Source organism: Balaenoptera musculus, chromosome 10, assembly GCF_009873245.2.
Source record: "Balaenoptera musculus isolate JJ_BM4_2016_0621 chromosome 10, mBalMus1.pri.v3, whole genome shotgun sequence".
Lineage (NCBI taxonomy): Eukaryota > Metazoa > Chordata > Mammalia > Artiodactyla > Balaenopteridae > Balaenoptera > Balaenoptera musculus.
The window spans coordinates 40,165,665-40,178,397 of record NC_045794.1 but is presented as its reverse complement, the minus strand read 5'-3'; the positions used below and the strand labels follow the sequence as shown (position 1 = coordinate 40,178,397).

Genomic DNA, 12,733 nt, shown 5'->3' with positions numbered 1-12,733 from the left:
TGGTCTAGAAGAAAGGGATGCAGAGAGGGAGTGAGAGAGGTCAGAGTGGACACAGGAAGGAGTAGTACGAGGCTACAGCTAACTGTGGCCTCAGCTGGGGCTGGCTCCCTGGGAGTGTGGGTACAGTTTGCTGACATGCTGGCTGATCTGAAACCTGTCCCCCTGGAGGCCCCAGGGTTGTTTAGGGCGGGGGCCTGAGGATCCACTTCACCCATCACTCTCTTTGTCTCTCTACCCTCCCCCAGGCCTTAACTGGGGGCGGGAGAGCACGATGTGGGGAAGGTGTGTGGATGCCAGCCTTAGCGTCCCTCACGGCCAGGCACAGTTCCTAGGCCGACCCGCCCTGGCTGACACCAGCTCCTTGCAGACTAAGAATCGCGGCCGGTGGGGGCCCCTCTGTTGGGTGTGGCAGCCTGTGGGAGCTTTGCCTCAGGGCTGGGAACGTACAGCTCCCGCAAGCTGCAGGGAAGTCTTCCTCAACCCCTTCGGCCTCCCTCAGCAGCCCCTCGACCCCCTCCCCCACCTTGTCACCCCACCCCCACCCCCAGCAGAATTCTAGAAGGCATCCCGGGGACAATGCCTCAGACAGTCTCTACTCACAAGGAGCGGCCACTATGGTCCACACCTCCCACCACAAAGCCCCTCGGCCCAAACCCAAGCAGACCCACCCCACCGTGACCTACTGGAGGGCCTTTGAAGGTCTGGTGTTCATGGGAGCCCTTCCTCCTGCCCCTGACACCCACAGGACTGCTTTTTCTCTCCTTTTCTCCCCCTCTGTGGCCTGGCCATTTGGGCTTTGGTGGAGGACGTGGACAGAATGTGAAGGAGTGAAGGATAAGAGGTTTAGGGTCTCCAAGCCCCAGGTTGGCAGTGGGTCCACCTCCCTCCCCCTTCCTCATTTCCCATATCCTGGTTGCCAGGACTGGCTGCCTTAAGGAATGTTTTCCAATGAACTGTCAGGGCAGAGGAAGGCAGCTCATTTCAGTCAGCATGTGACAAACATTTACTAAGCGTGCACCAGGCACTGTGTCTGGCACTGAGTTAATTTCTGGGGATGCATTGATTTGCAAGCCCTTCCCTCACAGAGCTGACAGTGTAGACAAGTAAATGGATGATTACCACATGGTGAAAGGCACTGATGGAGGCCTTGGCAGTTCAGCTAACCCGCCTGACAGTCAGAGAAGACTTCCTGGAGGAAGGGGTATCCATGAGGGGAGTCCTGAAGGATGGCATGTATTAGCTTGGTGAAGAGGTGGGAAAATGAGTGTCCAAGGCTGAAAGAAAGAATGTGCAGGGGCCCAGAGGCAAGAGAGCACATTGCTGAAAAAAATATAGTCAGGCTGGAGGAAAGTAGAAGGGAGTAGTGTGCAGTGGGGCTGGAGGGCTCGTGGGAGGCTGAGGAGGCTTTGTTAAGGAACTTGAACTTGAGTAAAAGGCAGTGAGGAGCCATCAAAGAGTTTGAAGCAGGACAGTGCCGAGGTCAGATTTGAAAGACCAAGACAGGCTATTGCTGTGGAGGGGAAGGTCATGGAGAACTGGCAGGGATGGTGGAGAGCAGAGTGGACACATCTGAGGCCTTAGGAATGACCCAGACGAGGGATGAAAGAGAGAGGGTGGTGTCGTCAGCATCAGGCACAGAGCTTTCACTTTTATCTCATTTCATCCCCATGAGGTGGGTATCACCAACCCATATCACAGAAGAGACAAAGAAGGCTGGTGACTTGCTCAAGGTCACACAGCTAGTCAGTCTTGGGGAGGGATCCACGTGTTTGCTTACAGAGCCCATGCCCTTCCGAAAGCCTGAGTTCTGGGACCAGGCCCCCAAACTTCACCCACACCCACACGCCACTTCTTGCCCTTGTCCTGGCTCTATTTCCCCTCCAGCCTCCCCACATCTCTGGTTCCCAGTTGGAGCACCAGAAGGTCCACCCCACCAACGAGTCCCCAGTTCCCACCCCCGGGGCCTCAGAGCAAGCCGGGGTAGGACCTTTGACTCTGGGATGTGTGAGGTAGCCCCGGGGAAGTGGCTGTCCTTCTCTGATTCTCAGCCACAAGGGAGCCAGAATGTCCAGGAAGGGGGATGGGGGGCACAAGGGGGAAGGGCCACATTTGTATGGCAGAGCTTGGGCCCCAGGGAGCCCCCGCTTGGGGTGGGAAGGGGAGATGACAGTTCCTTCTCAGACTCGGAACAGGAAAGGTGAGGGGCAACCTGGGAGAGATCTGGGATCTCTGTGGGATGGGATGGGGTGGGGCAGGAAGAGGTTTGAGACTGGGGCTGGAGAGAAGGGCTTTGCCTGGTCTGGAAAACCAGTCTGACGAAAGGTAGCTCTGAGCTGTTGGGGGTGGGGTTTATGTGTGTGGGAGCGCTCATGGCCCTCCCCCTGCCCACCCAGGCAGCAGCTCTAGCTATGAGAGTGGTTTCCCCACTGGAGACCATGAGCTCTTCACCACCTTCAGTTGGGACGACCAGAACGTTCGCAGAGTCTTCATCAGAAAGGTAACTGCCTCCCCCAACTCTCCCAGACTGGGAAGCTGGGTCGGGGGATCCTCTCGAGAAGCCGCTGGCCCAGTCTCCTGCCCAGAGGCCATCCCTCTCCCCATCCTTGTGATCCCAGCTGACGGCACCTACTGGGAAGTTGGGGTGCCCACTGCCCCCTGCTGCGGCTGAACACGTGGTCTCTTCTCTCCAGATCCCATGGGTGTGGGCTCTGGAGTGTCTTTACTGTCCTTTCGCCTTGTCCTGGATTCATTCCGATGCCCCCTAAGAAGGAGGGTGGAAGGCCCAGGATGCGGGTCTGGAGGGTAGATCGAGTCGCCAGGAAGTTGGGGTCTCCCTGAGCCTTGCTGGGGGCTTGAGCCTCCCTGGCCTCCAACAGGGCCCCCCAAGCTGAGCGGAACCCCCCTCTCACCCCCAGGTCTATACCATTCTGCTGATCCAGCTGCTGGTGACCTTGGGTGTCGTGGCTCTCTTTACCTTCTGGTGAGTTGGCTGTGTGGACCAGCACGTTCCACGGGTGGTGGCGCCAGGTCTTGGCCTGGGGAGGAGGGTCCAGAGTCAGACTGTTCTTAGAACCGTCTGCCTGAAGATGTTGGTGCAGGGCAGCGGCCCACCTCATACTGGGAAGAACCTTGGACCGCGCACAGGGAGGGGTTCTCCGTCCAGCAGGGGGTGGCCCCGTGCTTTCTGGGCCTGCAGGTGTCTGTGAAGCAGTCGTTCCTCTCAGATGCAGCAGCCCTACACCTGGGCGCATCCAGGTCTCAGCCCGAGACTGGGAGACTGTGGCTGGAGCTCCCTCCCCCACCAGGGGTGTGGTCTCTCCTTTCTTCCTCTCAAGTCCTGTGAACTGGCAGGCGGGGCGGGGCGGGGGGGGGGGGCAGGGGGCAGGTACAGATGTTGAACCAGAAATGGAGACAGAGGGTAAATTCTGATTCTCTCTCCCTCCCTTCTCTGCAGTGACCCCGTTAAGGACTATGTCCAGGCCAACCCAGGCTGGTACTGGGCATCCTAGTAAGTATACCCAGGCCCCTTCCCAGAACACCCTCCGCAGCCAAGGTGGGAAATCTCCGCTGACAGAATCCCAGCCCATGACCTCTACCCATCCCATAGGAACTGCCTCACAAGAGCATGGCCAGAAGGGGCCTTCTGGGGTGTTTAGAGCTGAGGGGGAGGGGAGGAGACGGACGTTGGTTCTGGTGCCTGCACAAGGAGGGAAGGGTGGAACTGGCTAGGGAGACCCAGACCTTGGCCTGGAGGAGAAGGGGGACTGGGACACCTTGGCCCACACTAATGATAATGTTGCTACTCAGTATTAACATAGTTGTTATTAATGCTTGTGAATTATTAATCATAAGAGCTACCACTTATAAAGTGCCTAATAAGAGCTGGGCATTGTTCTATGTGCTTGATGTGCAGTGTTCCATTCACTCCTCAGAAAACTAATGCAGTGTTGCATTCACTCCTCAGAAAACTAAGTCTCAGAGAGGTTGACTAATTTGCCCAAGGTCACACAGGTAGGCAGTGGTAGAGCTGGGATTCAAACCCAAGATTCAGGTTGAGGCTTGTACTCTTAATCCCTCTGCTTGGCCGACTCCCTTCCCCTCGAGCAGTTGGCTCTTGCTTGTCCTATACTCTTTAAGGAACGTAGCAGGTAACTTGAGAGGTTATTCTGACCCTCCTATGTGGGCAATTAAGGAGTCATTCTGGATACTTCCAGGCCGGACCACCCTGTTCAAAGCAGAACTACTGTCAGCAGAGTCTCCTTCAGCGCCCACTGTGAGCCCAGGCCAGAACTGGAGCTGCTGGGGAGGAGGCCTCTCTGCAGGGGGAGGCAGTGAGCATACAAGGCAGCCTGTGAAAGAGCAGCGTTCAGAGGAGGGGGAGCCCTCGGTCCATGTCGGCGGGTGCGCCTCAAAGCGTGAGCCAAGAGGCCTGGGGACCGGGGGGACTTAAGCAAAAGCATGGGAGTGGGAGCGCACGTGGCACATTGGGTAAATTAGGGACCGGGCTGGCGGAGCACAGCAAGGCTCCGTGAGGGGAATCGGGACATCCCAGGGAGCCGCGAGGCCTTCTGGGGTGGAGGCTCTGAATGCCCACCCAAGCAGCTTGCGCACTACACCTGTCCCAGGCCTGTTCCTGGATGGGGATCTGGTGGGAACGTAGGCTCAGCCCAGAGCCTCCTGGACCACCCGAGCCCAGGACAGTCCCAGAGTGGGCCTCCAGTTAACAGAAGCCAGCCGAAGGCTGACAGGAAGGAGGCATCCTGGCCTCTGGGGCTCCCCAGGGGAGCGGAGGGGTGGAGGAGAAGCTCAGCCAAGTTGGGGGCCCCAGGGGAGGAGACATTCACACCCAGAGCCTTTCTTAGGGCGCAGGACAGAGGGCCTGTCTGCAGACCGGGCAGGGAGGCGGGCGTCTTGGGGGACGGGGGGCACTGTGGGGGAAAGCTAATGAGGCCCCAGGGACTGCCACCCCAGCCAGCCCCCGTGGCGGGTTGGCATGGCTCCCGGCACGTCAGCACCGCCTGGCAGCCTCTGCGCCCTGCCACCTCGGGAATGCGGTCCCCAGGCCCCTCATCAGGCCTCCTGCGGGAGCGTCTTTGGAACTCTGTGTCCTAAGCAGATGGTGGCAGGGGGACAGTCCAAGAATAAGCAGGCTCTAGAATTGAGGGCAGAGTCCACCCCACTGAGGGTGGTGTGAGAATTTGACCTCTGAATGGTGAGAGGTCCTTCCTCCTCAACATCTCCAGGCAGAAAACAGATGCTGTCCCAGACTCAGGGGTAGGTGGATGTGGAGAGAAGTCGGAAGTGTGCTTTCCATGGACCGTGTGCTTTCCATGGAGCGTCGCAAAGCCTTAAAGCTGCTTGGGAATTCACCACCAAGATGCTGCCCTGTTCTCTAGAAAGCCAGCCTGTTGCTCTGCCCCACCCTGCCCCCTCCCCACGTCACTATCCAGTCCTGAGTCTGCCTCTGGGTCTGAGACCTAGCAGGTCTGACACCTAGTGGGTCTCACGTCCTCCAAATACCAAGCCCTTAATAGCAGTAAGAATAAAACAGGTCTTTTTCTATGTATGAAGCACTGTGCCACGTGATTTGCAGATATTCTTCATTTGATCCTTAACAACAACCCTACGAAGCAGATACTGTTATTATCCCCATTTTATACGTGAGAAAATTGAGGCTCAGAGAGAAGATGTTGCTTCCTAAGCAGCAGAGCCAGGATTGAACCCTGTCTTTCTGATTGAGAAGCTCGTGCACTTCCTCTCCATGCTCTGCTGCCTCCCCACAGCCTGGGACTGGTCCTGGAGCATCATAAGTTGGGGGAGGACACTGGGTTTGGACCCTGGCCTCCACCTAAGCCTCGTGCTTCAGTCTTGACATTCTGTAAACAGACCATGGCCCTAGCTCAGGCCCTGGGGCCCAGGCTCTGACAAGCAAGTCTGTCTTTCACTTCTTCTGTGACTTATTCTTTGCTCCCTGGGATGGCAGCCTTCCAGCACCACCCCCCTCCCCCCAGCCCACGCTTTCTCCAGGCCCCAATCATCTCCCTCAGTGGGCTCTCGCCTTATTGTCTGATTGCTCCCTCTGAGCCTTGGCAGCAGGAACTGCAGGCCTCCCTACCGTGCGGGGGAGGAGTAAGGGCTGTGGGGTGGAGGTGGGGGGACCGGACAGAGGAGGAAAAGTGTGAGACCAGACTTGGGGGAGGTGGGTCCGAGCATCTCCAGGAAGCTGTCAGTTAGCCAGGTTCTAGTTATAATAATAACAACTCCCATCTTCAGGTCCCTACCCAGTGCCAGGCCCTGTGCTCAAGGCTGGACTGCATGCTCTCATTCAGTCCTCGCTACAGCCCAGTGAGTTGGTACCAGTATTCCCGTATTACAAAGCAGGAAGCTGGAGCTCTGCAATTAAGTAGCTGTTCAAGGTCACACGATAGCGGTGGCAGAGCTGGGATGTGAAATGCGAGGGTCAGCCTCCCAAACTGCCCCATACGCTCCAGGTCATCCGTCCCTCTGCCCTTCCTCCCGACCACTCGTCTTGAGGGTTGAGGAGCTCTGGACCAGAGAGAAAAGGAGGCTGGGCCCTGCCCTCAGGAAGCTTCCAGTCTGGCCAGGGAGACAGGCCCCACACCCAGGATACACATAGACAAGGGTATTATTATTATTATTCTTGTTGTCGAAGTGACTGGTGACTCAAGGGAGACCAAAAGAGAGCAGATGCTGGGGTATTTCTTAACAACTGGGGCAGGACAACTCCGCTGTTCCTCATGGAGCAGGATGGCCTGCAGCCCTGGCCCTGGCACTGAGAACCCCTCCGTCACTGCGACAGCAGTGATGCATCATTTGAGAACCACTGAAGAATAGGAGAGGGTGAAGATGGAGGGCTCCTGTTCACCAAATCCAATAGGCTTGTCTCAGCCCCTACATTCCCTGTGCTTCCACATTTCATCCAGAAATATTTAAAGATCGCCTAACCCGTGCCAGGCCCTGGGTTGGACGATAAGTTGTTCCAGATGCTACATCTGGGTGGGGATCAGATGAGCAGACCCGTGGGGTGTGGGCTGCAGGCTTTGGTTGAGTTATGCCCGTGGTGCACAGAGGAAGCCCCGCCAACCTCAGCCCCAGGCATCCTCTCCAGTCGGTCCTTTCCAGCAGGGGCAGAGAGCGGTGGGCACACTGTGAGGGTGCAGAGGGCAATGAGAGGGTAGATGGAGGGACGGAGTGCGGTGCGGGATGGGCTGGAGAGGTAGGCGGGGGCGGATCACGCAGGGCATCACCAGGTCTTTGGAATTTTAAACAGGAGAGTCACATGATGGGATCTGCCTATGGCTTGGAGAGTGGAAGGCAGGGCTGGAGGCAGAAGGACCAGATAGACAGAGATGACCCGACCTAAAAGGGTGGTCGTGGGGATGGAGAGAAGGGGACAGATTTGAGAACTGCCTGGGTAGAGGATCAACAGGTTCAAGTGATTAGTTGGGCATGGCAGGGTGAGAGTCAAGGCTGACCGAGGTCGCTGGTTGGGTGACTCTGAGGCTGCATGACATCCTCTGCAATAGGGGATGCAGGAGAAGGAGCAAGGAAGAGGGCAAGTTCGGCTCTAACCTGCTGCATTTGGCATGTTTCTGAACAGCCGTGTTTGCCCGGTAGGCAGTTGGTTATTCAGGTCTGAGGTTGAGAAGGAAACTCTAGATCAGAAATATGGTGTGTGAGTCATGAGCATCTGCCTGATAAAGGGAGTCCCAGGAATGAGTGAGCCCACCCAAGAGGATCATGAAGGGAGACAGTCTGATGGGAGAGACCCTGTGCTGAAGGAGATGGAGAAGGAGTGACCAGGGAGGTAGGAGGGGACCCAAGGCTGTGTCATTGTGGAACCAGGGAAACAACGAGAGAGATCAGATGTCAGCATGTCCAGGTCAGATAAGGATGGACAAGTGTCAGTTGGACTCAACAAGGTCATAGCGATGTGGCAAAGCCAGCTCTCATTAAGTGGGACAGGGGCTGGTTTGTTAAGTTGAGGAGTAATTGTGAGATGGAGAAGGTGCCGTGAGTGGAGACAACTTTTTCAAGAAGCTTGGCTGTGAGGGTGGATAAAGTGGCAGTAGCTGGAGCCGGGAAAGATGTTGGTTAAAGATGGAGAACAGCTGAGGAGGTTTGTGAGGGAGAAGATGTAGCAGTCAATGGCAGGGCAGTGGAGGGTGTGGGACCCAGAGGCTTGGGGGGATTCACCTGGGATGGGAGGAGGGACAGGAGGAAGGACACATAGATGCAGGACGTGATGTTTGCAGGCGGCAGGCAGGGAGCCAGTGGAGCCCCACCTCATCTCGAATCTTTCTGCGACACATCAAGCCAGACCAGGCAGGAGAGTGAGGCAGCCTGGGAGGTTTGCAGATGAAGGAGGATGGTTGACATTGTTGCTGTAGGGGATGGGTGAGAGAACCGAGGAGGGAGATGGGGAAGGATGACAGGTGCCATGTGTTGAGGGCACACTGAGAGCTGGAAACCATGCATTGGTGTTGGCACCAATCTAGGTAGACATGAGCATGCCCCACCCTTGGGTCTTCAGCCCTCATGTCCCACCTCCTGGACTGGCCTCCACCTCCACTGCTCTCCAGAAGATCCTTAATCCTCAAGCCCTGTCTCTGGGTTCCACCTGAGCTTCCTGCCAGTTTCCCAACGGATACGGCCACCTGATCCAGAAATTCATGCCACAGGTACTTCTTGCTGTGCTAGGTGCTGGCAGGACAGACAAGATCATTGTAGGTAGTGACAGGGCCAGGGAAAGGCCTAAAGGAGGCAGTGTGGGGTGGTGGTTATAAGCTAGGACTCTGGAGGAGAATGCCTCTGTTCTAACCCTGCCTCTGCCATGTGGTAGCTGTGTGACCTTGGACAACTCACCTGGCCTCACTGTGCCTCAGTTATAAAGTGAAGAACGTGCTTCATAGAGAAGATATGAGGATTATATTAGCTAATACTCATAAAGCATGTAGCTCTCTGCCTGGCATATAGAGAACACTGTATATGAGCTTTTCAAAATATATATAAGTAATAAGATGTTGTCTGGGGGGAACCACTTTGCATTGGGTGGTTAGCTATCACATGGCACCCAAGATTCAGTATTTCTAGAAGCAGGCTCGTCTTATTCCCCTTTCTTTCTTTTGGAATTATACCATCACCCTGCCCATTGCAAGGTTCTAAGATGATCGTGCACTTAACCAACCCCTGCCCCTGCCCCGTGGCACCCTGCTTGGTGCCCTGTGGGCAGGGGTGGCAGAGAGTGGAATGAGCAGGGGACTGGGTGGAGGGCCTTCAGGGAGGACCAGCTCACCCATCCATCTGTCTCTCACAGCGCTGTCTTCTTTGCGACCTACCTGACCCTGGCCTGCTGTTCTGGACCCAGGTATGATGATGGCTTGAGGAGCAACATGGCTTGTGGGAACATGAGCAGGACCTTGGAAGTTCTGGCCCCAGTCCTGCTCGCCACCAGTGCACCCCTAAGAGGGCTCCATCCTTCTCTGGGCTCCCATCAAGCAGGCCTGCCCCTCCCTCCTTTACTTGGCACGTCAGAGGTGGGCGGAGGGTGAAGGCACAGATGGGGGCACATGGGGATGTGGCTGAAGGAAGAAGCTCCGGGGAGTGGGGATGAGTTTGTCGGAGAGCCCTCGTACAGCATGACCCAGCCTGTGCTGCAGGCACCCCCCCACTCTCCTCTGAACTCGACTCCGCTGCTTGCCTTACAGGAGGCATTTCCCCTGGAACCTGATCCTCCTGACCATCTTTGTAAGTGATGTGGGAGTGTCTGGGGACAGATGCTGAGTGGGGATGGAGGGAGGAGGGTTGAAGGGTGAGCTTCGAGGGCTAGGAGTTGGAGATAGCCGATGTGAGGTCACTGGGGGAGGCAGGGGTATTTTCACCCCACTTCTTCTGCAAAGATACCCCACCCTCTCTTTCCAAATGGCCTTTCTATCCCCACTCCATCCACTCTGTCTTTCCATTGTGATTTTGTTTTTAAGAGGTTTGTATGGGGACTCCTAGAGCTATGGATAACAAGAGCCGGGGGGGAGGGTGTGAATCTTAGAAAGAGGGACAAGCAGGGCTGCAGAAAAAAGAAAGGGACAGCTGGGACCTCCTTCACCGGGAGAAATCCTGGAGGTAAATGTGTGTGTGAGCAAAGCAGACTCAGAGTTGAGGGGTACGCACAAGGGGTGGAGACCCAGGCTGGCCCTTGAAGGCGTCTGGGCCCCCAGCATTCCCTCATCCTGCTTCTCCTTTCAGACCCTGTCCATGGCCTACCTCACTGGGATGTTGTCCAGGTAAAGGGGCCAGGCGGAAGGGGGCTGGCCACACCCCGAGGGGAGCTGCCCCAAGCACAGTCCTTCCGGGGAGCGTTTGGACGGGGGTGGGGGGGGGGCGTTCAGGCAGGCAGGAGGCGTTGGCTTAGAATGCGCTCCTCCTGCACTCTGCCTCCAGGACCTGGCCAGGCTGGTGGGTGGGGGTGGAAGACGGAGGAGAGCAAGGTGACACCTCTCAAGCTGCAGCCGAAAAGACCCCAGGTTCACCATCACACAGTTCCCTATAAGCCACCTCCAGGCACCAGCACAAACCCCTCCCCACCCCCATTTCCACCTCTTCAAGATCCTTCTAACAGGATTTTGAGTCTGAGCGTGATGGGGAGGGTGGGTCCCAGTAGTAAGGATGAGGAGGCAGAGAGAGGGGGGATCCTGGGAAAGGGGAGAGGCTGGGGGCCAGAAGTCGTGGGATCAGGTCCTGGCAGAAGGGGGAGGGCCTGGGAGGAGGGCGAGGGGAGACCAGAAGCCCTGGCCCGAAGCCGACCCCCTGGCCTGCCCGTCCTGCAGCTACTACAACACCACATCTGTGCTGCTGTGCCTGGGTATCACGGCCCTCGTCTGCCTCTCGGTCACCGTCTTTAGCTTCCAGACCAAGGTCAGCCCTGGGGCCTTCGGGCCGAGGAAGGTTGGCAGTGGGTGGGGTGGGTGGCGCTCCAAGCTTGGATTCCCTAGCTGGGGGAGATAAAAGGCGTGAGTAGTGTCTGGGGAGGCCACCTGGGATGGGAGGGGGAGGAACGCCGGGTTCTGGGGTGAGCACAGGAAGGTGGCCTGCTGCCGAGGCCTCGGCCTTCTGGCCAGCACACTGCCCAGCCGGGGCCCCCAGGAACGCCAAGCCGCTCTGTGCAGGCCTGAGGGGCCCGGCAGCTGACGCCCATCCCATCCCTGCAGTTTGACTTCACGTCTTGCCAGGGTGTGCTCTTCGTGCTGCTCATGACTCTCTTCTTCAGTGGCCTCATCCTGGCCATCCTCCTGCCCTTCCAATACGTGAGTCTCCAGGTCTCCCAGCCGGCCCCATGGGGATGGAAGTGGGGGGGGGGAGTGCTGGCCCAAGGGTGCTGTTTCCTCCTACACCCTCCAGGGAAGGCCGGGAGCCAAGGGCTCACAGCCTGCCATCCTGTCCTGCCTCTCCTGGCACCTGCCCTGGGCTGGTTGGCAGTGTAAGCAAACAACGAAGCGAGGCTTTTCTTGACAGGTCTGGGCACCTGCCCACTCCACAAGCCACATCCGCTTCACCTTTCCCATCTTCTCCACTAGGGGGGAGGTGAGGCTGAGGGGGAGGGCTCGGATCACTTAAACCCTAGGCCAGGGAGGGGGCTCCGGAGCTCCATGGGGCCACCAGGCCCAGAGGAGCCCTGAGGAAGGGCTTCCTGGGACTCTTGGGGGATCAGTCAAGTCCAGAGAGGCAGGATCTGGCTGTCCAGGCAGGCGGGAAATGGGACAGTGGGGCTCCGAGCATACCCCTGCCTCATGAGGGTGTCCGTGGGGACAGCTGAATCTCAGCTCTTTAAGAAGTGTCCGGCCTGCCTGGGACATCCCACTAAGACTGCTCAGGGCTCAGTGACCCATTCCAGGCACTCAGGCTGCTGCAGGTGGAGAAGAGGCGGACTGAGGGCATCACAGGAGGGGGTTTGAACCCTGGGAACCCAAGAGAGCAGCTCTTGGACCCGTGCTGAGGGCTCAGGGCTTGTACCTGCCGCGGGCTCCTCTTAGCTACCTCTAGTACGGGGGTCCCCCACTGCCCCTTTTCTGCCAGGCTGAGAGCAGTATTCCTCACTCCCCCTCCCTACCCCATGCTGCCCAGCCCCAGGTTATTGCCTCCCAGTCCAGAACGTCAGGATTGGTTCTGGCATTTCCTTGGCTCTTCCCAGGATCCTGTTGACAAAGGGAGGAGCCGGAGCTGGCTTGGGGGCCCTCTGTGTATCTAGGATGGGGGAGGCGGGGTACAGGAAGGGGCCCCAGAGCTTCAAAGAACCCTTTATTGACCCGGGTCAGGCTGATGGAATGCCTATGTTTCCAGGAATCTTCTGGGGGAAGGCTCTTCAGAGGGCACGGCTGGTTTGGCACCTCTTGCAAGGTTCCCGCACTCAGCTGGGTGCCCCTGAGGCCTGGGGGGGGGGGCAGAGGTTGGGAAGGGGTGCTGTTCCAGCCTCTGCAGGCAATCCCATCAAGCACAGCTGGCAGGGATGCCAGATGCCCCCCGCAACCCCTGGGCCTAAGTCTTTGTCCCCTTCTACCTGAGCCCCTTTACCCCACACAGGCAGAGCCAGGAAGCTCCCAACATGGGGACAGACAGCACAGGGATGAGTCCACACTGGGAGAAGGGCGCAGCCTCAGGCCAGACCCAGGCTGGGAGGACGGCAGGGACCCCATAGGATGAGTCGCCCTGGGCCAGCCTG

At 57.7% G+C, this 12,733-nt stretch overlaps 1 protein-coding gene across 1 annotated transcript in view; it reads left to right on the top strand.

The window, feature by feature from the left end:
• The window catches only part of FAIM2 (Fas apoptotic inhibitory molecule 2), a 33,602-nt gene that overhangs the window by 3,941 nt on the left and 16,928 nt on the right, over positions 1–12,733 (top strand). Inside the window, exons 3-10 of the mRNA XM_036867058.1 lie at positions 2,394–2,497; positions 2,916–2,980; positions 3,455–3,508; positions 9,338–9,388; positions 9,729–9,768; positions 10,264–10,301; positions 10,845–10,932; positions 11,226–11,321. Coding sequence (XP_036722953.1) covers positions 2,394–2,497; positions 2,916–2,980; positions 3,455–3,508; positions 9,338–9,388; positions 9,729–9,768; positions 10,264–10,301; positions 10,845–10,932; positions 11,226–11,321 — 536 coding nt within the window. The remainder of the gene's footprint in view (positions 1–2,393; positions 2,498–2,915; positions 2,981–3,454; positions 3,509–9,337; positions 9,389–9,728; positions 9,769–10,263; positions 10,302–10,844; positions 10,933–11,225; positions 11,322–12,733) is intronic.